At 43.3% G+C, this 24,056-nt stretch overlaps 1 protein-coding gene across 1 annotated transcript in view; it reads left to right on the forward strand.

The window, feature by feature from the left end:
• The first annotated feature begins 3,412 nt into the window (after positions 1-3,412).
• The window catches only part of SMAD3 (SMAD family member 3), a 69,692-nt gene continuing 49,048 nt past the window's right edge, over positions 3,413-24,056 (forward strand). Inside the window, exon 1 of the mRNA XM_062601720.1 lies at positions 3,413-4,014. Coding sequence (XP_062457704.1) covers positions 3,809-4,014 — 206 coding nt within the window. The 5' untranslated portion in view covers positions 3,413-3,808. The remainder of the gene's footprint in view (positions 4,015-24,056) is intronic.

Genomic DNA, 24,056 nt, shown 5'->3' on the forward strand with positions numbered 1-24,056 from the left:
ACTCCCTGATTTTCAGACTAGCCACAGTTGCATGTCAAGGCAGCCTGGGAGCTGTTTCAGCAGGCACCAGGCTCCCCTAAGACCTGTCTGTTGGCTGAGTATAGCCAGGGAGCTCTGGCCAGGCCTCCTCCAGCCCGCCTGTTCCAGCACGCCCCAGCGCAAGGGGTGTCAGGGAGAATGGTGGCAGGTGATGGAACTGGCTTCATTTCTGTCCCAAAATCCCTTGCTCCCTTCTTGCTGCTTGAAGGATATAAAGGGAAGATAAGGTGAAGCACAGAAGCTGTTTGTCAGTTTGAAGCTATCAAAAATACTTCTAATAAAGGTGCACATGTGCTTGTGTAAGCTTCAGCAAACACCTTCTTGTTTCTCCTGCTCATTTTATATTGTTCCTGAATCAGAGCCCAGTTTTTCTCTTTGTGAAAGTAAAGTTTAAGTTTTGTTCCTATTCATTGATCCCACTAATAAACAAGGTACGTAGAGATTAACTTTACTAATTGTTAAGGTCTTAGTCTATTAGTAAAAGGTTTAGGAATGCAAGATAGCTGTAAAGGGTATTGTTTTTGTCTTCAAGTAGATGGTTTCCTCACATTACTGCAGACTATATACATGTTTGTTTTTCATTAAGGGCAAACCACAATTAGGACTGAACCTCTGCTCTACCTCAAATAATGACTTAAAAAGCAAAGCAAAAACGATATCACAAATAAATGCATAAACTTATCCTGCCCAGAGGTGGCTTCCAAGACATCAGACGTTTTGTAAACCAGAGAACCGATCCAGACCATGCAAAACTGGGAGAGTCCTGTCTTTTCCTGCCCATTAATTTTTCCACAAGGAGAGTGTCCAAAACTCTCTGAAATAAAGGATTACTGTGTAGGGGTTCAGAAAGCCAGATTTTCAGAGAACACTTCATTCTGACAGGTAACCCTGGCAGGCACACAGGCTTTCCCATAAAATGTAATGTCCCTAATCTTGAAACTTTATTCTGCGTTCCAAACCCAAATGTTTGTTTTCAGTAGTGTTCAACAGTGCTGCTGTGAGTTTAGATCAGCGATTTAGTTGCCTATGCCTCATTTACAAGATTTTAAGCAACCGAGACTCAGTTTGGTTTAGTGTTTAGCAAATTCTATTCGCCCTTTTGCCACTAAATCACTGTGCAAGTGTGAGCAAACCACTCGGCTCTTTCCCCTCCTTCCCCTTATTCAAATTTACCCAGTTGATTGCTTGCGATATGACTGTAACAGTGAAGATTAGCCATGAATATGTATAGAAAATTCTGGAAGCCTGGCTGAATCCAGGTCACAGCATGAATTCCGAGTGCAGAGATGGGATTTGAGTATTACTGCGCACTTTCTGGATGAAAAAAGTAGGGAATGGTCCCCAGGATTTTCTAGCCACAACAACTAGAAGGAAACAGGTAGAGTCCGCAGCAGAAATCCGCACTGAGATCACCCTGATGTAGTACTGACTTGCCAGGTCTGAGAAGGGTCCTTCATGCTCAGTCATTATCTTCTGGGCTTTTAGTTCCAAATGTGCTAGGCCAAGATAAAGAAAATGGAAAGAGATGACTTTAAACTTACCCACATTTAAAATGGTAATAAGTATTTATTTCTGCATGAAGAAATGTACTTCACCATCTGTGTTTCACTTGGTTCACATATTCAGGTTATTCTCTAAAGTTGTGAAAACCAAGATTTTACGTGAAAGTTCAGTTTCTGAACTGATCACCACCTATCAGGAGCTAAGCCTCTTCTGCAAACACAAATATACAGCAAGTCAGTCATTTAATCATCCTGCTTTTAGTGTAGTGAGTGTCAAAAATGTCCCGCATTGTTTCAGAGGTCTTGAGGAGCTACTTCCTCAAGTGATGCTGGGATCATCTACAGGGGTTCCACATTTCCCTACTTCAGGCATGTCAACCAAGGCAGCCAAAAACTGGGTCAGGGCAATGGTCCAAGATTTTAGTGGTGAGCCTCCAAAATTCAAGACACTCAGGGAATGCATGTTGGGAGTAATCTGAGAATGATGGAGAAAAAGGGGAAAAAAGGAGTATTTAATTTGTACAATATTGGTATCTCAGAATTCGGTCCTGTCAATTCAGACCAAAGCACAGTGTTTGTTTTAAACCCAAGTGAAAGCCAAGCCTCTGAGCCTCAGATGCTGTCTGAACTCCTCGGTTCCTAACTTGCCCCAGGGCAATCTGTAGGGCTGGCTGCTTGGAATCCGCAGGCACGGGAAGGTTTTGGATGCTGGCTTTCGAGGAGTCTCCCCACTGGGTTGCACTGGAACCTGGAATATGAGAATGTGGGTTGGCAAGAACCTGTGCGTCTGCGAGCTGCCGAGCGGCCCCGAGGCTTCCCGAGGGCGGGCTCACCACCATCCTTTCCGACAGGATGGAGACAACTGGGAAGTGTGTTTTGGGTCAAAACTGCACCATTTGGGAGCTGGGTCTCCCAAAACTCCTACCTGTTGTTCCTGGCCCACTGCTGCAAGGGGCTGTGGAGCAGATGGAGTTCACAAACATGAACTAGCCTCGGTGGAGGCCCGTGGTGACTGTGAGGTGCCCCAGCCACCTTGCTGCTTGCCTCAGCACCATTTTGGGGTGGTTTGTCAGAGAACTGGAGCCCTGAGGAGCTTATGGATTGAATTTACCTGTTTTTTAGGGCCTGGGCCTTCTTTCAGTGTGGAGGGAGCGATGGTAAAGTCTGGCAGCCCATGTGTGTGCAGCAGGAAAGAGAAACTGGAAATTTACCTGGATGCCTCCCTGAGTCAGGCAAACCCGAAGCATCTCCACAACACATCTAGATCTGAACCCACTGACAGAAACATTCCGTCTGAGCAGGTCTGGTGGTAAACATCTCCAGGGAGTCATTTGTGCCTGATACGGGGCAAACATTATGTGGGTACCCAGTGCTCGGGGTGGAAAGTTGAGGGAATGGAATAGAAAATGCAAGGGTTTGGAACAAACGCTGCTGATTGTTTGAGCACGACTTGACCAGGTTGTGTTCAGCTACCTCTGTGTGGAAAAACACCTTCCCGCCCAGAGAAACAACTGTGGTGTGGGGCTGCATCCATCCCACCCTGCCTGAGGACCCTTCACTAAGGGGGGGCTTTGTCACTTGGGTTTATATTCGCTGATTTCCCGCTCGATTGGGTTTGTCTCAGGCTCCTGATGTTGCTTATGGGCTTCCACGGCCCCGAGGAAGGGTAAACCCGCACCAGGGGCCGCGGCTCTCCCTCAGGGGGCTTTCCCGCCCTCCGCTCTGAGGGGGCGCGCGGCGGGAAGGCCGCGAGCGCCGCTGAGGGAAGCAGAGCCCCGTCCCGCCCGGGGAGCGGGGGCCTCCGCCGGCGGCGGGGAAGGGAGAGGTTGGGGGGGGGAGCGGAGCTCCCGGCGGGCCGGCCGCCTCCCCGCCCTCCCTCGGCGGCGTGAGTGAGCGTGTTTGGGAGGGAAGGAGGGGGTGGAAGCCGGGCCGGGGCGGCCAGCAGGCAATTTGCATGAGAGACAGACTGGGAATGAGCTGGAGTGGGTGCCGCTCCGCGCACACAGAGCGGGGCAGCAGGGGGAGGAGGGAGCTGCCGCCGCCGCCGGAGAGAGGCGGCGAACTCCTGGCAAAGTTTGGTGCCGCGGGCCCGAGGTGCTGAGGCACCGGCGGGGCGGGCGAGCAGAGCAGCGCGGCGCAGGGCCAGGCCAGGCCACCGCCGCCCGGGGCCGGGCTTTGTGCTGCCCGCGGCGCGGCGGGGCCTGCGCGGAGCGGGGCAGAGCGGAGCAGCGCGGAGCCAGCGGCGGGGCGCTGCCGGGCGAGCCAGCATGTCCTCCATCCTGCCTTTCACTCCTCCCATCGTCAAGCGGCTCCTGGGCTGGAAGAAAGGGGAGCAGAACGGGCAGGAGGAGAAATGGTGCGAGAAGGCGGTGAAGAGCCTGGTGAAGAAGCTGAAGAAGACCGGGCAGCTGGACGAGCTGGAGAAGGCGATCACCACCCAGAACATCAACACCAAGTGCATCACCATCCCCAGGTAAGGGGTGTACGCGGTGGTGGTGGGGAGCGCCCAGGGGAAGGGGCACCGCGGCCTCGGTACCCCCGAGGCGGCCCTGGGGTGGTCAGGGGCTCTACGGTCGCAGCCCTCTCCGGAGGGGCTCGGCACGCTCTGCACAGCCTGGCAGAGGGCTTGTTTTGCTCTCCAGCCCCGCTGCACTTCGGTGCGGTGTTAGTCCTCTCCTGCATGCTCTATCCTGGCTCTATATATAGTTTAAGAAAAATATAACTGGCTAGAGAATTGGATTACTGTCTAGTAACAAGAGAGGAAGAAAGTAAGAGGGGAATGCAGGGGAAAAAGTATGTCTCCAGCTGAGATTAAAAAAAAAGTTTGAAGCGCTCTGGATAACAGTCACACTTATTATTGTGGATACTCTCATTGTCAAAAGTTTCAGCGTGGTCTCCAGTACTGTTATGTGCAGATTGCCTTTTGATTAATGTATCAGGAAAATGGTTTTGTTTGGGTTGCTTGGTTTCTTCCATATTAGCTAGACAGATATTACTCTGAAGAGGTGATTTAGAGCTCTGCTGTGCATACGTTTTCAAATTACTTTTTAAACCGGGAATGCAAATGGAATGGCTGAAGGGGATTGTTTGGAGTGCAGCAAAAGCATGGGAGAGGGGATAAAACTTGGGGTTTTCATATTCTTTGAATTAACATAGACTTTATTTTTAGCCTCCATTCTGAGATCGATCCATAAGACCGTCATAAATCATAAAAGACGTGTATATAAGTATCCTATCTGAGAAAATATTTCCCAGTCGCTTTCAAATAGCTGGCCACAAGTGGTGTTTTATTGCTGCAGATCTGTTGCTTTCTGTGAGCTCAGCCTGATGACTGCTGATTCTGTTACTGATTGTTGTTTGAGGGTACGTTTTTTTTTTTGTTAAACAAAGGCCAAAGTTCATCCCAAATATTTGACTGCTGCATAATTGTATGCTTCTGCGTGCGAAGATATCTCTGTGTGTGTATTCATGCTTCTCTCTCGCACAAACAAATGTATGCTTTCTTGGTTGTCACAATGATTTAATATGCAGTAGCTAATACAAAGCAGCATCTGTTGCATGAAAAAGTGAAGCAAGCAGCTTAGAAATGTAGATGTTTGGAACTCCTAACATTTTCTTCTAGCTATGGTAGTGGGGTTTTTTATTTTTAAAGGAAAAATAAAGTCTCCTCATCTTTTTTGGTGGTGAATGACTGATTGTGGCTAAGATTTTTGCCAGTAACGCGAATAGACCCCTCAGCCTTTGTTAGTTACTCTGGCTTTTCCTAGTTGAAGCAGAAATCAAAACCTGTAGAGGTACCAGCTGATAAACATGCCTTAAAACCTCTATTTTTCAATTCTTGGTAAGCAGTGTGCTTTCCACGTTGATAATACCCTCTTTAAACCACTTCCCTGAAACACCATTTCAAAAGAAGAAAATAACTTGAGCAGCCCTGCTGCTATGACCTGGGTATTGTGCCTAGCTGTGACTGACCTGTTGGGGAGCAGAGCGTGAAGCCTCTTGGTACTTCTTTTGCTAGTAACAAGGTGGATTAGATAAGGGAGGAAGGTTTTGACATTTTATGGTGCAGAAGAAGCAAAGAGATGGCTGGAGTGAGATGCTTTAATTTAGAAAAATCATTTTCAAGCTTAAAAATACGTAACACAAACAGATACCACATGTGTAAATGCTGTCACCTTCAAAGACTGTCCTGCTTGTTCCTCCTACACAGAAGTGAATGTTTCCCTTAGACCTTGCTCTGTTAAAGGAGATCTGTACAGAAATTAAAACATTTCATGTTCATTTATGACACAGAGCCTGGATCCTGCAGATCTTAAACTTTGTTATGGGAAAAGTGTCAGCATATTCTGGTGGTAGCTCCTTCTGCCTTGGCACTAGTTTTTAAACATGATACTTTATATGTACTTTTATTGTTCGGGATGTATATTACAGAGGGAATGTGGTTAGATTGTACTGGACCCTCTTCAGCCGCATACTGAGAGGTTAATATATCAGAGGTTGGGGAATGGTGGGGAAATGTGAAACAGCTTGTCTAGAAGTCAGTGGCAGATCTGGAACTATAACCAGCCCTTGTGACTTCAAGCTGTGTGTTTTCTGGACTGTGCTCTTCGTCCTAATGTGTCTGTGAATTTGATTACCATGTCATTGGAAATTAGTGCTTGCAAGACAATTTAGTGTGGTTTTAGTTTGGGTGTTGTGTTGGATTTTCTTTTAATAATTCTACATGTGTCATTTTACTATGTACTCAAGTATGCTGGGGGGGGAAGGGAGGGGGAAAAAACATAATTAAAGATTAGCTCGTGTTGTGCATTCTCTGTAATGCATCAGTAGACTGAACTACAGTGGAGCTATGCCAGTGATGACTGGCCCAGCAGGAGTAGGGTAAGTCCAAAATTAGCTATTGTATCCATGAGACGAAGCAAGTTTCAGATGTAAAAGTGCTTGAGCTTTGCAGAAACATGGCTCGTGGGAATAAGGGCTACACAGCAAATTCTTGCAGTGATCAGGTGGGATTCTTTTAAGAAAGAACAGAAAAAAAAAAGTTGTTGTTGTAGGGCTAAAGAATTAGAATATGAAATTTATTCCTGCTGTCACTTTCATCTACTTGGAACTGGAAATACACACACTACATTCTATCTCCTAATGTTATTAAACAATGAATAGTTGCTTGTGTACTTGTTCAGCATGTATAACACTTTCCAAGTGCTCCATTTGTTAGATGGTGTGACAGACACCTCAGGCCCTGGGTTTTCTGCCGGAAGGATGTGTGACAGGCAGCAAAAGGCTGGAGGGACCTTCAAGGATTCCAGTGTAACACTCTGCTGGCAGGATTTTTCCTTCCTGTTTTTTTCCACCTGAGAAACCATCCAGTCTCAGACCTTCTGATTGTTTCTTGTGCTGCAGTTACTGGGGCTGGACAGAATGGTTCCTTTAGAGGACCTTCCGCCTCCCTCCCTCATCTGGCGTACTGCTGCCAAAGCCCATCCTTCCCCAGAAAGGAGTTCCCTTTAAACCTCTATGTACCGAGCTGGTGGGCTTTGGTGTCAGGACCTGACCTGGTGAGTTGTAGAAGGCTGGGGCTGTGTGGCAGAAAGACATTCTTCATACTGTATTGGGAGGTAAAGTTGAAAACACCCATTCTTTTGCCCATTAAAATACATCCTTTGTGGTAGTTGCCTTGATCTTGAAAGCCCAGCTTTCAGGATGGGCATTTTGGTGACTTTTCAGACAGGCTTGAGGGCGGTGTGCTGTTAGTACCCCAGCACAGCCAGGTTTTTGGGTCTGTGGCCTTTTTGCTTTGCTCTGTGAGAAAGCTTCGATCTGCTCCAGCTACTGTCAGATTTTTTTGATGGCTCTATTCGCTTCTGAGACCAAAGAACATGGTAAGCATGGAATGGTGGCAAAGTCTAGCTGACGTTAGTAAAGAATTACGTATCTAGAGAGCCCTGTGGACTTGATCCCTGTGAGAAGAGCAATAAGTTTCTAATACCATTTCTGATGCGAAGAAAGGCCATACTGTTCACCTGACAAAACTGTCAGCCTTTTGCCCTAGAAATAAAATTCCTCTGAATTGTGATGAATCTTTAACTCTTAACCTATATAAGGGTCTGAACTGCAGAACATGTGATGAGCACTTAGCAGTTTCTAAAAGCTGTGCAGTATATATAGTCTTGCTGATATGTGATGAGATAGTAAATGTTTTGTTTCAAGAACTTTAGTGGTACTACGCATACCAAAACATAAATTTGTTATACATTTGCATATGCATATTTTTCTTGTGAACTTATTACTGTATTTATTTCTTTCGGTATCACGGGTGGTTTTAGGGGAGCCAGGAGTCCTGTGTTTAAGGAACACCTCCCTTTAAGTGGTGGTCTTTTTAATTTAGAAAATAGTTTTGAAAAGAGGTGGGTGTTATTTCTTACGGAACTCATCTGATAAGGGTAGAATGTACCAACTGAAATGGTAACATGGCACATTTCACTATTAAAAGCAGTTGAACAAGATGTTCCTTAAATGATTTACATTTTGGTGAGGAAAGCCAGGGAGAATACGTAAGTGATCTTAGGAACATCTTGGGTGTGAGCATCCCTTCTGTTGTGTTGGTGGTTGATCACATAATATTTACAAGAATTGACCATGCTGTTAGGATGGCCCGGAGACCAGGAAAACATGGACACTGTAAATATGAGAAGTGACAGAGGCTGTTGGCAAGGCCGTGAGATAGGTTCTTCTTCCGAGGCCGGTGCCTGCCTGGTGTCAGCACTAAGCAGAGGTCTGGTAGTAGGTTTGTGTGTCCACGTGCATATGTGCATATTTGTTTTAAAACCAGTTTTAACCTTCCTTGTTTTCAGTTTTGGCTTGTCCCTTTATGTGAGGAGCTTTAATATTGCATAGACTTGTTTAAGACTGTCTGCACTTTAGCTTGGCATAACAGTGCTGCACTAGAGATAATTATAGTCCAGTCCCCGTGTGCAAATGCTGCCATTGTACTTGCTGGCTCCCTGTTACTGGTAATTTTACTGCTACAAAAGTGCGTCCACTAACCTGTGTACTGACCTAGCTTTATGGGCAGGTTTTTACAGCCCTGTCCTAATCTTTGTGCTGCCACAACCATCCTGCCAGCGGTGCCCACGTGAGCTCGCTCAGCTGTGGCAGCGATAGCTGCAGGGTACACATTGCTTTACAAAGCTGCTGGGAACTAACTTCATGGAATGAGTGTGACTCTGCAGATCAAGTCTAAAGGTGAAAATACAGTGAGTGTACACAGGCCTTTAGTCACGTGTGCTTTCTGCCTCCAGTCCTACTTGTCCATCAGTGCCTTTCTCATCTTCCTCCCTGTTGTCTCCCAAGGGTCAAACCCCCTTCTTGGGACACAGAGGTTTCTGCTCCCCACAGCCCCTCAAGCTTCTCTGAGAGTTGCTGCCTTTTATATTAGCCTGGATAATAGCGCATGTAGTTGACTTTTAGTCAAAGTAACTACCGTTTAGCTGAAGCAATAATGTTGATACAACCATTTAAGGAGGAACTACACATTTGGTTTTGTTAGCAGAGACAAGGAACTGGGGAGAGGCGGCTATGAGGGAAGAAAGTGTTGCCCAGTGTTGCAGCCCTTTCCCTCAGGGTAGCTGCTGCAGGAATAGCACATCAGACCCAGCCCTTAGCAAAATGTCTTCTGAAATTTGTGGTATCTCTGTCAGCAGCCAATATAATTCAAAACCTTTTGTCAATGTGTATTTATTTATCTTTTTGTTCCTGAGCTGTGCAGGCCAGTTAACATTTTGCATTAAAACTGGTGGTAAATCTCCTCTTGGCCTGGAAAGATAACTGCAGTGTTTATATAGAACACTATGGGCTAAGGGGAAGAATGTATTTTACCATTTGTTGAGAGGATTTCAGACATTCATATCTCTGCCTTTTTCTTCTCCCCTTTCTCAAGAGATTAAAATATTTAAAAGAGCTTCTGAAAGGAATCATGAGATTCTCATTATATTGTGTAGTAAGTGTTGAATCTTTGTGAAATAAAATGTTTAAAATGGTTGCTTAACTTTTATAGTATTAGGAAAAGACCCTGAACATTGCAGTCATTTAAATATAATGAGAAATAAATGCAAAAAATGGATGAAATCAAGAAATACACACTGTATGGGATTATCACATCAGGGATCCAATTAAAATGAGCCCTTCTAATAAATATTGGTTTAATAATGCAAACTTGTGATTGCTGTATTATTGCAACAAAAATAAAATTAACAAGATTTAATGGACTGAGCAGCCATTAATTTTCACTTGTTAATTTATTAGGAGCTTCTAATGCTGTTAGAGGCACAGTAATGTCATTATCCTGCATGAACTACTTTATGAAATAAATAGGGCCAAACAGTGCTTGAATTCAATTGAAATCAGATTTTATACCCAAATTATCTTTTCCTGTTCTTTTATTATTTTTTTCTCCTAGCTTTCCTCTATTGAGTGCAATTAAATGTTCAGGGATGGGATGCAGCACTCTCTTCCAGTAAGGCTTATGAATAGTCCTCATTAACTTCTGGCCTTGTCTGCCTTGATGTGCTGTGTAAAAAGCTTTTTCCAATCCAAAGCTGCTTGTGTTGATTGGCAGTGAAGAGAGCAGACAGGAGCAAGGGAATAAAGACAGGGCAGAGGTTCTTGCTCAGGCACTCTGGTTGTTGTAGGCTGACTCCACCAAGCTCAGCAAATGTTTGCTAATTACGTTTTGCTACATGTGACTTGAGTCCAAGCATAAAGGCAAGGAAGTTGTTAATAATTGGGCTCTTGTACTTGTCACTGGTAGCACAACTCTCTGTGTAAGAGACAATAATGTGTCAATTGTTGCAGCTAATACTGCTTTTAAAGATGTTGTGAGGCCTTTTAGACCTGATTCTCATTTGCTCACCCATCTCTTTACCACCACTGACAGAATGGTGGGACTTGTGGGTCTTGCCCTTAGGCAAGAAGTTTGATTGCTGCTGATACTGTGGGTCCATAGGAACATAATAAAAAGCCAGAGCTCTCTCTTTATGTATTAAAGGCTTGATCCTTCAGAAGCATAGGTTACAAATACGAGCAGGAATAAATTAATTGTGCATAGTAATAGGAGTCCTGCTTAAAACAGGAGTTGTAACCTTAATCTTCAGAAGAGCCCAGCCAGGTAAGAAATAATGCTGCTCTGCTTTTTAGAGGATCCCCCAGGAATTGTGTGAACCTCAGAATAAGAAATCTTCATTGTCAGTTAAGAAGTTCTTCCCTGTGAGGGCGCTGAGGCGCTGGCACAGGGTGCCCCGAGAAGCTGTGGCTGCCCCATCCCTGGCAGTGCTCAAGGCCAGACTGGACACAGGGGCTTGGAGCAACTTGCTTTAGTGGAAGGTGTCTCTGCCCATGGCAGGGGGTTGGAACTGGATGAGCTTTAAGGTCCCTTCCAACACAAACTTTTCCATGGTTCTATGAAGCCCATTAAACCTAAGGTGCTGCAGCTGTGCTGTTTCAGGTGTCCAGATTAGCGCGTGAAGCAGCACGGTAGGTTTCTCTGTCCTGTGTGGCTGTGTGTGGTGCAGGCAGACTTCAGGCTATTCAAAATCAGTAGGTCAGGAAATCTGTGGGATCGTGTGCCCCAGCAAATGCTCCAAGTATTGAACCATCAGTCCTTTCTCTACAGTGGAGAATCTCAACATGATTGATGATACAAGCCTTGCTTACATCAAGAGTATGCTTCTGAAGCTGCAGGTCTTGGTGGATAGAAGCAGCACTGGGGAAAGAACACTGGGAAGCATGGGGAGAAGAATGCTAGTTGTTCCTTGTGAGTTTGTGTCTTCAGCCTGCATGTGTTCAGCATTTTGCTGTTGCACAAGGAGTCAATTTTATTGCATTTTTAAAGTATTAGGGTCTTCTGTTGATGTGGAAGACATGATGAAATTGCAAATCTCACTGGTGAGCCTCATGAAAGAGAAATTCACTTACTCTTCACAGATGTAGAACAGTTGAAGTTCACAAAAGTACTGGGCTTAGTAGAAAACATCTTTGGAACATGAGAACGCCTCTTTGGTTTTGTGTTCAGTCTGCAGCTATTGTTGCTTTACCTACTTAACAGCTAGAGAACATTTCCCCCCCCCCCCCCCCCCCCCAATTTTCCTTTCTCTCTATAACTAGATTTTAAGTGTTGCTGTGTGGGAAGACAAAGACCCAACTACAAGCATCTCTAATTTTGCTACGCTCAGAAAGACCAGATGTGGTTTTTTTCACAGGGATACAAAGTCTGTGGTTTCTGTACATGTGGAACTGTACAGAAAGAACCTTTTCTTCTTATTATTTGTTGAACAAATTGTTGTTCCTCTTGAGTCAGATGCATAGCCAATTTATAGCATGCGTGTAACAGCATCTTAAAAAATTGTATCAGTGTTTAGAAAGCACTCTTTGCCTATAAGAAAGGCTAACAAGCCCCTGGAGTCTGAATCTTTTCCCACTTCTTTTGCATTTGTGTAATTACGTGGATTTCAGTATGTTCTGATTTATATGCAAGAGAAAGGGGAGTCAGGTCAGCACAAGAAAGCGGTGAACTGAGAACGGAGGAGAGAGGTGTTTGTAGGTTGAATATTATCCATTTTTCTCTTTTAAATTCATGGCATTTGGGGCTTCTGCGGGTTGTTCTTTGTAGGACTTGAAGCCTGCCCACCAGAGCCTGTGAGACCCGAGGCCTCCAGAGCCACAAGGACTGGACTTGTCAGCCCTGGGCTGGACATCTGTCCAGAAGCCAGGCAGAGTTTATGTGGAAGTTTGTTGAAAATGATGCTTAGCTGCACAACATTTCATTTTCAGAGGAGTTTTTCGCTCCTGTTCCATGGAGGGTTTTCTGGTGGGCACTAGTGTGGCTTGGCAGAGGTTCTCCATATATTGTAGCTGAGGTACCTCTGGCTGTGGGTTTGGCATTGGCAGGGGCTCCTGGTCCTGTGCAGAAGGTGGCATTTGGCTGTTCTCACTGTGGTTTTTATCTTTGTCTTTCTTTCTAACCAGCTTGCATACAAGTGGTGAGGCCCTTATGTGTTTCACCCTTCCCACCTCCTCTGCTACACAGCTATAGAGCACAGGAAGGAATAGGGTTTCCTCTTGCATGGCTTAGATAAAGCGCACCCACAATTACAGGCCTTGAACTCAGAGGAGCTCAAGGTCTGGTAATGGCTTGATCCTTTCTTTCCCCATGGTCAGCAGCCTCTTGGAGGAAAGTTCTAGAATTATTATTGATGTTGGGCTGGAACCTTCAGGCAAAGCTGCAGTGAGACCCCACATCAGTTACCTTGTAAGATGAGCTTAGAATGGTGAAACTTGCATACAGTTTGGCTGATCTTTCTCCCTATCTGCTTCTTGGGCCTAAATTTACCTGATTTACTGACCATAAGCTTCACCACAAGTCAAAGCTGTCTTACCAGCCTGTTTCATGTTACTGTTCTCTGTTCAAAATTTGGTGGCATTCTGTTTTTTACGGCCAGTGGAGCTTTTGCAGAAGGTGACTGTTAGAATGGCAGAAAGTGGCATCCAGCTGGTTTGAAATCACTGCATTAGAGAGCAGCTTTACAAAAGAAATAACTGTGATTTTTTTAAAGAAGTAGGTAATCACTGATTGTCAAAGCTAATACAACTTTATAGCTGATTTCTGTCACCAGGAAAAGTCTGCCAGCAGTCTGCACACTGCTTTGAGCTTTGCTCTGAATTAGATACCAGAAATAACTTGTGTGTAGGTAGACAGCTGATCATTGAAGCTTTTTCCTATATCTGGTTTAGCTTGTTTGGTAGAACTATAGGCTGAAAGTTCATGTATAGAATTGCAAGTGCATATTTATTTTTCCCAAACATAAGTGAATTAAGATAGGTTTTCAGTTGTGGATTACTGCATAATGAATGTACACTGTGGTTAGGGAAGACTGAGAACAGCAGGGTTTGTTCCATACCACTATGGAACATTGAGCAAAAGGTTCAACCTGCTTGTACTGTACACTTAACTACCTAGCACATACAATACTTGCCTCACAAGGATGTTAGAGAATTTAATAGCAGTTGTGAAAAGCTCTTAAAATCTCAAGAGGTAGACTCTGTTGCAAAACCCAATACTCTGCTGCTTTCAAAAGCGCTCTGTTGCTGCTCAGCATCTCAGTTGTCCGAAGAAAGCACTTTTCATTTTTGTTGGAAACTTTCTTTGAAAATATCCAAGTGCTGCGTCAGTGAGAATATCAGAATTCCATAAATGTTTAGTGGTAAACCTTAACTGGGTTTGCATAATATTTATCTATTCATCTCTGTGCTGGTGCCTCCTGTACGCATGGAATATTTTGACTGGTTGATACACATCATACCACAGTGGTCTGCTACTGAGCTTAAGTTTGGAGTCTGTTAGCACAAGTCCAGGGGAAACACTATACATGTAGCCTCATGTTTTCATTTAAGGAATATTATATAACCATATGTGAATTTAATGCCATCCAAATACAAAGTCTTAAATGAAAGAAATGTGTGTCTGTCAAGCGGTTGTGCTGTTGTTCGTGGACTTAGACAACCGTAACCCACAGCAACACCAGTTGGAAAACCCAAACCTTTCTATATAGCTGTGTCTTACTGAATGTTTTGGCAGCCACCAACAGTGCTGGGCAGTGTCGTGGTTTGCTTTAAAACTCCTTTGCAACTGAAGACTTCTGGTGAATTGTTCCAAATGAGATGACTGAAAACTAATAGCTGGCCATCTGGCTGGAAACAACAGCATTAATTAAGTTTTCTCTTTTGAATCATTTACAAGTTAGAAATAAATGCTCTTTTCAAAGGTACTGACACAAGCTGAATTTGAATTCTTGTTGTGGGAAACAGTATATTTAATGTATCTCCTCATTAAAATTAAGGATTGGGAAATAATGCTTGAGATCATGATTACTTAGATTTCCTAAGAGCAAAACAACGTCCAGATAAGTCCTTGTGTATTTTAAATGGTTATTTTCTTTGAAGGGCAATGTTTAAGCTCCAGTGTTGTCAGCTTCTCTCATTTAAAAATAATGAAGTATCTTTATATGGAATATTCATTGAGTCCTTTTAAAGACATTTTCATTAGGGTAATTCCATAACCTGTTGAAGGTCCCATGCACTATTGAAGGGGGAGTAGTTGTGACCTCTCATTTTAACCACAGATCTTAAAGTCCTTTAGAGCCAAAGGATTTATACCTCCTTTTGCTGATGGGAAGAGTGAAGTCCTGAGAGCTTGGGTGAGTTACCTGAGGTTAGTGGGGGGCAGAGGCAAAGTGACATTTAGGGGGCAAACATCTTAAGACCTGCTACGGTGTTCCATATACAAGATAGAAACATTACTTTTGAGGGTACATCTTCCGATGCTCTGGCTGGAAAACAGGAGTCAGCTCTTTCTGCATTATACCAATAAATCATATCATATTCATAATACAGCATTGATAATTCTATTAATAAAACTGATTTTCAGTGAAAAACAGGAGGAGGCCTCTAGGATCTTAGAATCACAGAATGGTTTGTGTTGACAGGGACCTTCAAAGATCATCTAGTCCAGCTCCTTGGCAGAGCAAGGGGCTTCTTTTATTAGATCAGGTTACTCAAAGGCCTCTCCAACCTGACTTCGAGCACTTCCACTGATGGAGCATCCACAACTTCTCCAGGCAACCTCCTCCTAAAGAAAGTATGAAAGTGCTGAGGATGCACCTCCTTGGGTACTCAAGAGAGGGTATTTTGTTATGCTTGTGTATTTTCCAGACTCATCCTGAGTACAGCTCCTTATTGCCTTGATTTTTCGGTGCCTGAAGGGTACCTAACAATTCCTATTGGCATGTCTGAGGGCCAGAAGAACAAGCTTTAATTCAAATCTGTCTGAAGTATTGCAATTCCTGATGATTACACTTGGAGAATATGTGTCTTAGTATATCAGAAGAGCTCTGTAGCCATTTAGATACAAGGAACGGTGTACAGTCAAGAAGGGAGAACTCTTAAGTAGTGTTCTGGGTTAAAAGAATAGTTTCATGTAAACATCCCCTCAGTTTCCTCCCTTTAATTTCTCATTTTCTGCTAATGGTGTCTGTGCTGTAGGGCATCGGTGTGCCAGACAAATGAACCCATATAAGCAAGTGAAGGTCTGGGAAATGATGGCTTGAAATTGAGTTTTGTAAGTCACTGCTTTGCATGCCAGGCTCTACTGGTTTGAAAGCCCTGTTGAGATAGCTGCTTCTAAACAGGAATAAAAATAGACAGTTCAAGTGTTCTGATTTTAGAAGAATAAAGAAGCATTTATTAGATTACGATTGGTTGATGACTTTGAAGCTGGAGACAGTTTTATATTACAGAGCTTCTCACTGTGCTTATTCTCTCAGTTCCCATTCTCCCCCCCCCCCCCCCCCTTTTTCCCCCCCTCTCTTTTCTTGCTTTCTATTTTTAGGTTGGCATTTCAGTTTCTGCTGTACCGGCAGGGCAGCTGTTCCAGAAGAAAAAGACAGAGGAAAGGTGGGAGGTAGAGCTAATAGTATAGCTAATAGCTAACAAACTAATAGTGTTATTCATTTGTCTTTGGGGTGCTTCTGTTCAAAGTTTGTGTTTCCAATATATCCGATAGTCAATAAAAGAGCTGCTTGCACTTGAAGCCATTCAGTACATGTATTTTGACAGTCCTTGTGCACTTCACTAGAATAGAGGAAAAGTGGGACATTTAGGACTGGAGAGAGGCCATTAGAGTTTTAACATAATTTTTTGTATGTTTTATATTATTTTATATGTGTATATATGCATATTTTTTAAAATATGTGTCTAAATAAATAAACCCTTTTGTTCAGTAGAATTAGCTTCAGGTAGAAACTGGTATTTTAATTAACCTTTCTATGGAAGAAAAGAAGAAAGTACTGTAACTTCATTAGAAAAGAGATAATGGTCTATTAACATTAGAACAAAATATGAATAGCCCTTGTTTAGTGTGTGCATGTGCCTACATAAGGGAGCTAATGGTTTTCCATCAGCTCTAATGCTGATCAGAGATTTGAGTTGCTTCAAGGGCTTAAAAGCAAGCAGCAGGAATTCCATAAAGATGGAGTAGCGAGTATGTATGAGAGATTCCTCCCCTCTGCCTGGTGAAGAGGGGATTATTTATTCTGTGTGGCCCTGCTGAAACTGTTCTGTGAGCTGCAGCTGACCACAGCTGTGAATCTGTGACTTGCATTCTCCTGTGTGTGGTTTTCTTTGTTGGTTTAGAGTTGGGGTGGGTATTTTTGTTTAAACGTTATTTCTCTTCCTTGTGCTGTGTCTTAAACAACAGGGAAAGATGCTTGTTTGGAGAGCAAGGAAATGAACAAATTGTTCTTTGTTATGAAAGCAAAAAGACATTACTTAGTGTGACAATGTGTAAAACAGTCCAGGCACAGGAGTTCTTGGGTTTGAAGCTGGAGTGGGCTTTGATTTTTGTTGCTAGTTCAGTAAGTCATATATTTTTTCATGTGTGACTTGAGGGCTGTCAGGTTTGCAGTCCCAAGCAGCTCTGGATTCACATCACTGTGAGATAATAACTGAGAAAGCGTAGAAGACTTTGCCACACTTTTGTGTTAGAATCACATCTTGATTTTACAAATCAAGTCGTATTTCAGCCTTCTTGTTTGTAGTCACTGTGATGCTTGGAGCTATGAGGAGTATTTTTCTAGGTTCATTTAAGGGTTGTGTTATCAAAAGCTGGCTGAAAGTTGGGCCAGTGTAACTCTAATGTAATGTATTGCTATAAATTAAATCACTGAAGACTTATTTTTAGACGAGAAGGATTATTTCAAAACACAGTCAGGAACTTTTCTACCAGTGATTCAGTAACTTATTCTTGTCAGTTAAAAATTGCACCTCATGTTGAGTTGGATCCAGCACAAGCTTGCAGCATTGTTCTTAATTTTTATGGTTTTCTGGCAAGTGAGGTTGTTAGTCAAAGGTATTTACTTTCTTGAGAAGAAACTTGTCTTTAGACTAAACAGTGAAACGTGCCTCTTGGTTCACAAAAACTGATAGGCGCTGCTTGTTTTGTAGCTATCATGGGGCCTGAGGTCTGCTGCTTAATCTGAAGTTGGCAGTCCTTTGGGAATGCAGGGTAGAGGCTTGCTCATAGGATAACCTTTCTCCAGTTTTGTTTTCTGGTGTTATCTCCTGGCACAAAAGACTGGAGGAGGAACAAGCAAGGGAAGCGTTTAAATTTTACATACGTTTCTGTCTGCTGCAGTCGTTTTTGGGGACTGAAGACGAGGTGATAAAGGAAGCTGTGTCCCTGTGTGTTGTGCAGCAGTCTTCATAGATGAAGCTGCTTGTGCAGGAAAGCTTAAGGAGGTTTTCCATGGGCTGAGGAAGGGGAAAGCTGCTGTGAAGGCGTGCAGTCGGCTGGCAGGCGCCTCCAAGGCAGCTTGTTGGAGCAAGCGGCGCTATGTTGGTGGAAGTTGAGATTGCAATAACCCTCACTTTTATTTGTCAGTATTTTTTTGCCTTGTACTTTAACCTCAAATGTTTTCTTAATATGCCAGTAAATGGCAGAGAGGGTTTGGACAGAGCAGACATCTCGGGCTGTGCTTCTGTGTCTCATTCATGGTGTTTGGAAGTCAAGTTAATTTTAACAGAAATGACAGCTCCACATTATCTCATTGCCATGTACTTTATGTAGTCATATCTCTACGTATTATGATAATGATACATCAGTAACATGATTTTCTTTATGGTTTCCACTTCTACAAACATAGTTCTTGTTACCTACAAACCACTGCAGGAATATTACTCACTTGGCTGAGCCACTTGACTTTGAAGAATGTGACTATGATGAAGTGTTTTGTTTTCTCACATCCTACACCAGTGACTGGTAGTTTCTTGTCACTTGCTTTCAGGGACTCTTCAACACAAGTTTGTGGCTTTAGTAGCAAATCGGTATGTTGTGATTCCTTGGTGAATAGGCATCTAACCCCGTGCAGAGCCATTACAGTTGGCCATTTGGTAATTGTGCTTCCAAGGTGCCTCTGAATTAGGTGAGTAGCACTGAAGATGTGGACTCCCGTATGGCTTTTGATGTCCCTTCAAAGAAAAGACTAAATACTGTCTCATTGTGTACGGTAAGTAGGCTCTTAGTGGTTCTGTCCTCTATTGAAGAACTTGAGCTCTTGAGATACCCTTAGTCTAGCACTTTTCCTGAGGGTTGAAAGTGTTTTGCATGCTGGAGCAAGGTGTCACAACAGAACAAAATGAGGGTGCAGAACTGCATGGGCTTTGCTGGCCTCTGCAGGGATTTGATGTTCACATGTGGAACATGAGTAGCTGTGTGACCCTTGTGCAACAAGTCAATGAGCAACCTTTGAAATACTCATCTTCTTAACCAAGTCTGGCTTTGCAATGTGAACATTTGTTAGCACACAGATAAGGTAATTGTACAAGAGGCAACATTAACCTGGCGGTTGCCAAATCTTCCCATGTGCAATAATCTGCTACCCAGATATGCTGGACAATGCAGATGTGAAGCATTATAACTTTATGCAATTCTTTTCTTCGTGGAAAATTAGCTAGATGACCACTGTGCTTTTTGTCAGAGACAAGAGTATTTCAGAACATGGATGTGTAAATGTCAATGACAGGAATTGTGCCTGGAGTGCACTCAGTGAAAATACGCTTCTTAAAATCTGTTTCCTTTAAGTTGCATCAAAAGAATCTCGTGTAATTTTAATGTTATGGTAGTAGTGTTCATATCCATCTCTAATCAATGTAACATGACTTTCCTCATCTTCTTGGCCTTAGCTGAAGCCCTTCATGAGATTATTTCAGCTAAAACCTCTCATTCTCTGGCACTTGGTCTCTTCCTCTGCAGTGCACTAGCAATACTTGAAGTGATATATCAGCACCTAATAAAAGTGGGATTATCTCTAAGCTGGAAATAAGTAGAAAGAGCCTACTGTGGAAATTGCAGGGTTTGCTTGTCATTACCGATTCATTTCATAATACTTGTAGTAACATCCAGTGCAATCATCAGCAAGGTGAGGGGCTTCAGAGGACTTTGTTGCTAACTGCTTTTTACCACTCACAAACTATTTAGACTTTGCTGTTGAAACTGTTCACATGATCTCTCTCCCCAGTCATGCAAATATCACAAGCTGTTCAACTTGTTCATTTATTCTGTTGGAAAGGCAGAGGGGGGAAAAAACAGCCTTGTCTTGCACCCTGGAGGGACGCTATGCAAAACCAGTCTAAGGCTGCTGGGGCGGGAGCCGTGGAGTTTTCTGTTCTTTTGTTTATTATACTTTTCTTTCTGTCATCTCTTAGCAAATAATGAATAACAGTAATAGTATGCTGCGAGACATGAAATCTGGAAGCGTTTATTACAGTGTGTGTGTGAACCGTAGTCATCACCAGAACTTATTTTCTCACGGCCTGGTCTAGTGAGTGCCTGGGGGAAGCAGCTTACAGGGATCTCTGCAATAAGGTCTCAGGGACTGCAGTATTTCTCTTCCCTGTCCACAGCATTTCCTGTCCATTCTGCAGTCAACACCTGTCTCTATTTCCATTAGTAACAAAGGACTCTGTATAAAACCCTTTGCTCTCTGTGTGTAGAATACTTTGCATTTGCAGTCAAGGGCTAGGAAACCCCACAAAAAGCGGGTAAAAGCCAAGTAAAGCAGTTGCTGCAGTAGGGCTGAAACACACATAAAACTTGGGAGGTTTCTCCTTCCTTTCCCTTCGTGGTTTATTTTTGTCTTTATTTTTGCTATGGGGGAGGGGTGTGAGTGGGGAAGATTTATCTCCAAGTGTCGACACTGAAATGTGGTTGGGGTTTGTGCGTGCTGTTTGTTGGGTTTTTTTATCACCTTCGCCTCCTTTAAGAACCACTTTCTTTAAATTAAGATCTCCATGATCTCAGTCCTGCAGTGAGCTTCCCATGGTCAGCCCTGTGTCCATGCAGAACTGTAGGAAGCCCTTTTTGCCCTGTGAACACTTGAGATGAGTAATAGCAATCCCACCACACTCACGTCCTGGAAGTCACACGTGTTCTGAAGAGTCTTTCCAGATTGAGTCTCATAAATCAGTGGAACTAACCACACGTCTTAAGTCCAGCCATCCCAGTTGCTTCCTAAAATCTACAACTCCTCGTGCATGGGTATTGCTCCAAGGTGCTGCCAGATGCATGTGTTAGAGGGGGCTGCTTTGCCTGCAGTAATGCTTCTTCAATTCTAGTTTTTTACTTTTACTTTGGCCTCTAAAAGCATTCTGGAGAGGATTGCTTGTAAAGTGATCTTTCCAGCTTGCAGTGACTGCAGTCTGCTCACTAATATATAGTCAATCTTGTTCTTTAGATTTCTAAAGAAAATGGAACATCAGATAATTAGTTTAGCTCCTTGTTTCTAGAAATCGTATCTCCACTGGCAAGCAAATATAGAACTAAAGGAAGCATGCTGGGACTAAGGATGCAGCTTCAGGTTACACCTCTGATTTAGTCTAATAGTAGATTGCCATTAAAAGGCATAATCCCATTTCTGTCTGTGTGAGGCTGCTGCTTGCTTGCACAGACTTTACTGTAGTCTTCAGAGTATCTTTTTATCTTTATGGCAACAAGATCACCCGGTCTAATACCTTGTAAACCATGCACTTTGAAATCAGATTTCTGGGTAGAGTTTTGACCTCTGGATTGAAATGAGTAACCTGTACAAGAGTGTCCTCTAGAAATGCATCTTGTCTTCATTTAAAGATACCGAGACAGAGATTCCATTATGTTGGGCGCTTCTTTCCAACAGCTAATAGTCTCCTCGCATTAAAAAAGAAAAAACAATAAAGGTACCATATTTCAGCTGCACTTGGCCTGGTGTCAGCTGACAGCATTGCTTCTTTGTACCTCTCTTGGCTTGACTAAGGAGTCCTTCAGTCTTCACTTTTTCCCCTTCAGTCAACGTAGTCTCATACTGCTGTGAATCAGTTGTCACTCAGTCATGGTCTTAATGAAAGCAATGGATTCAAATTCTTGTATGTTCTAAGACATTTTCTTTCTCTATGAAGCTGTTTTTGTGGGTATATTTTTACCAAGCTATACACAGCCAATTGCCTTACATAAGTCTAAACATACTATGTTTAGAATATTACCTTTTATCAACCACATGTATCCGCTAGTAATGGAATGAAACTAAGTTTGAGACGACCTTAAAACTAGGTTGCATCTGGGTGTATTGCTTTCAAGAGGGCAAAGATGCTTAAGTAGGATGCTGTATTGCTCACTTAGTTTGCATTAAAGTCTGTGGTTTGCCTCATGATTTGAGCAGGATGGGAGAGAGCATGTTGGAGCACGGGTGTCCCCGTGATGGCCTGATGCTTGTGACTCTGTGGAAAGAAAACTTCATAAGTGTTTCTGTAGAGGCAGTGAGAGGCGAGGCAGCTTCCCATGCCCTTGACATCTGACTCAGGAACCTTGATTTTTCCCACCTGGAGAAGTCATGTGATCACTTTTAGTGCTCCTGATTTTGCTTAGAAATAGTTTTGCTAGTATGGACTATTGTGAGAAGGTGGGCAAATTCCTAGGAAGGTATCTGACATCTGACAAGGTTTCATTAAAAAACCCACCACCTTTGTTGGAGCAGAACAGTGCTGGGTGGTGAAGAAGCCCACGTGTGCTGTGCTTATGAGCAGCAGCGAGCAAGTCAGAGTGTGATTTCCCTGATTTTATGGAAAACTGGAATTGAAAATCTCTTGTATTCTTTCCCGTTTACTTTTGTTTTTATTTGAGGTGCTAATAGGATTTTACAGCTTCAGGAGGGGTGTGGGAAAGGCATATATTAACAATAGTTCAAGCATGTTATTTTATGGGTAAACTCAGGACAAAACAGTATCTTGTTGTTTCAAGCTACACTTAGCATTTCTGCCCTGAGGAGAAGCATATGATTAGACAGCATATAAGGCTTGCTTGGACAAGTTGTAATGAATGTGAAATAACTGCTTGGTAGCAGCACGCGTGCTTTTGACTTAATAAATATACATTGTGGTGATGTTAGAGAAGACCTCAAGATTATAATTGTTTGAAATATGCTTTACAAGCACTTAGCAAAGCAAACTAGCTTGTAGTCTCAGTCAGGAGCACACGCTCTAAAGAGATGCAAGGGATTTTCATTCACCCCATGTGGTTTAAAGCAGCAGAAGACATCTGCCTGTCTTCTGGCATTCAGCTGCCTCACAAGGGCTGCAGTGCTTATTGCAGTAAGATGTGTTGAAATACTTGCCCACACTGGGACTTGTGGCAGACAGACCTTCAGGTGCCTTAGGATCCAAAGCTGTTGAAGACCAGTTAAGCATTAAGTCATCTGAATGGTTCTGAGCTGAGAATGGTGCCCTCAGCTTCCTGAAAAACTGCAGTTCCAGGGAATAATCTGAAAGATACATTTGGACTCACTGAGAGGCTGCTGCTCTTGCAAAGTTTACAGGCTCAGTAGGGTGACAGGGAGCTGTTTGGCTATGAGCGAAAGGATGAGTAATTTGGCATTCACCTGAGTGGTTTTAAGGTCCAAAAGAAGCTTTATAAAAGCCTTTATACAAGCTGAAGTGTTCCTCTCCAGGGTTACTGAGAAAAAGGCTTTTACCACTGAGCTGTGATTGCATTTTGTGGGATTTTGTTCTTTGCTTCATTCTTGGTTCTAATCCAGTGCAGGATGAACTCCGACACTTTGGGGGAATTAAAGGAGATAGGATTATAAATTGCTGTGGTGGAAATTGTCAGAAGGTGATTAATACTACCGGCTCTTTTTACTGTGTGGACAGTCTCTAACGCAGGGCTGCCTTCTAAATTGTTGTGATGCAGACTTTGTAGGCAAAGCTTAAGGCTGTTCTGTTTCTAGTCAGGATTTCTCTGACAGACACGTATTAACACACACAGAGTAAGTTTGTACTTTTGGACCTCAGCTCTTAGACCCACCATATTGGGCTGCCCAGATGATTTGACTCTACATGATGTGCAGTAGCTGAGATGCCTCTTCAAAGTGTCAGACTTTGTATCTGGACTTTGACCAGGCTTCAGTAGGTCTGGAAAGCATGAAGCAGTGTAGGAGATCTTCAGGCTCTGCCTGAACACCTTCTTTTGTTTGGATGGAAAAGAGCTGATGGGCCTGGGGAAGCCTGGGAAGATGTTAACTGGAGGAAAGTTGTTTAAAATGGCAGTGGTGATTAATTTCCACTTCATTTCTTCAGCTAGAGTCAATACTTGGACAAGAGCTGTGTCCTGGGAACCAAGCGTTCAGATGCAGGCTGAGAAGAAAGGAGATTGCTTGCATACCTTTTGGCTTGTTTCTGCTAAAAATAGCACATACAAATGGAAATCGATGCCCAACTGGTGCTAACTGGGCCCTGTGCTTTCTTTCAGGGAGACTGTTAAGGCTCATTCCCAGGTAAACCTGTAGCATGATGTGCGCATAATCATGTTTAATTTCTGTGGGGAAGTTGTCTTGTTTCTGTCCAGGAGCCCTCAGACAGAAATGAGGGCACATCCAGGGTATA

The sequence above is a fragment of the Pezoporus occidentalis genome, unplaced genomic scaffold (assembly GCF_034315485.1).
Source record: "Pezoporus occidentalis ecotype Australia unplaced genomic scaffold, CSIRO_AGI_Poc_V1 ctg72, whole genome shotgun sequence".
In the NCBI taxonomy this organism is placed as follows: Eukaryota; Metazoa; Chordata; class Aves; order Psittaciformes; family Psittacidae; genus Pezoporus; species Pezoporus occidentalis.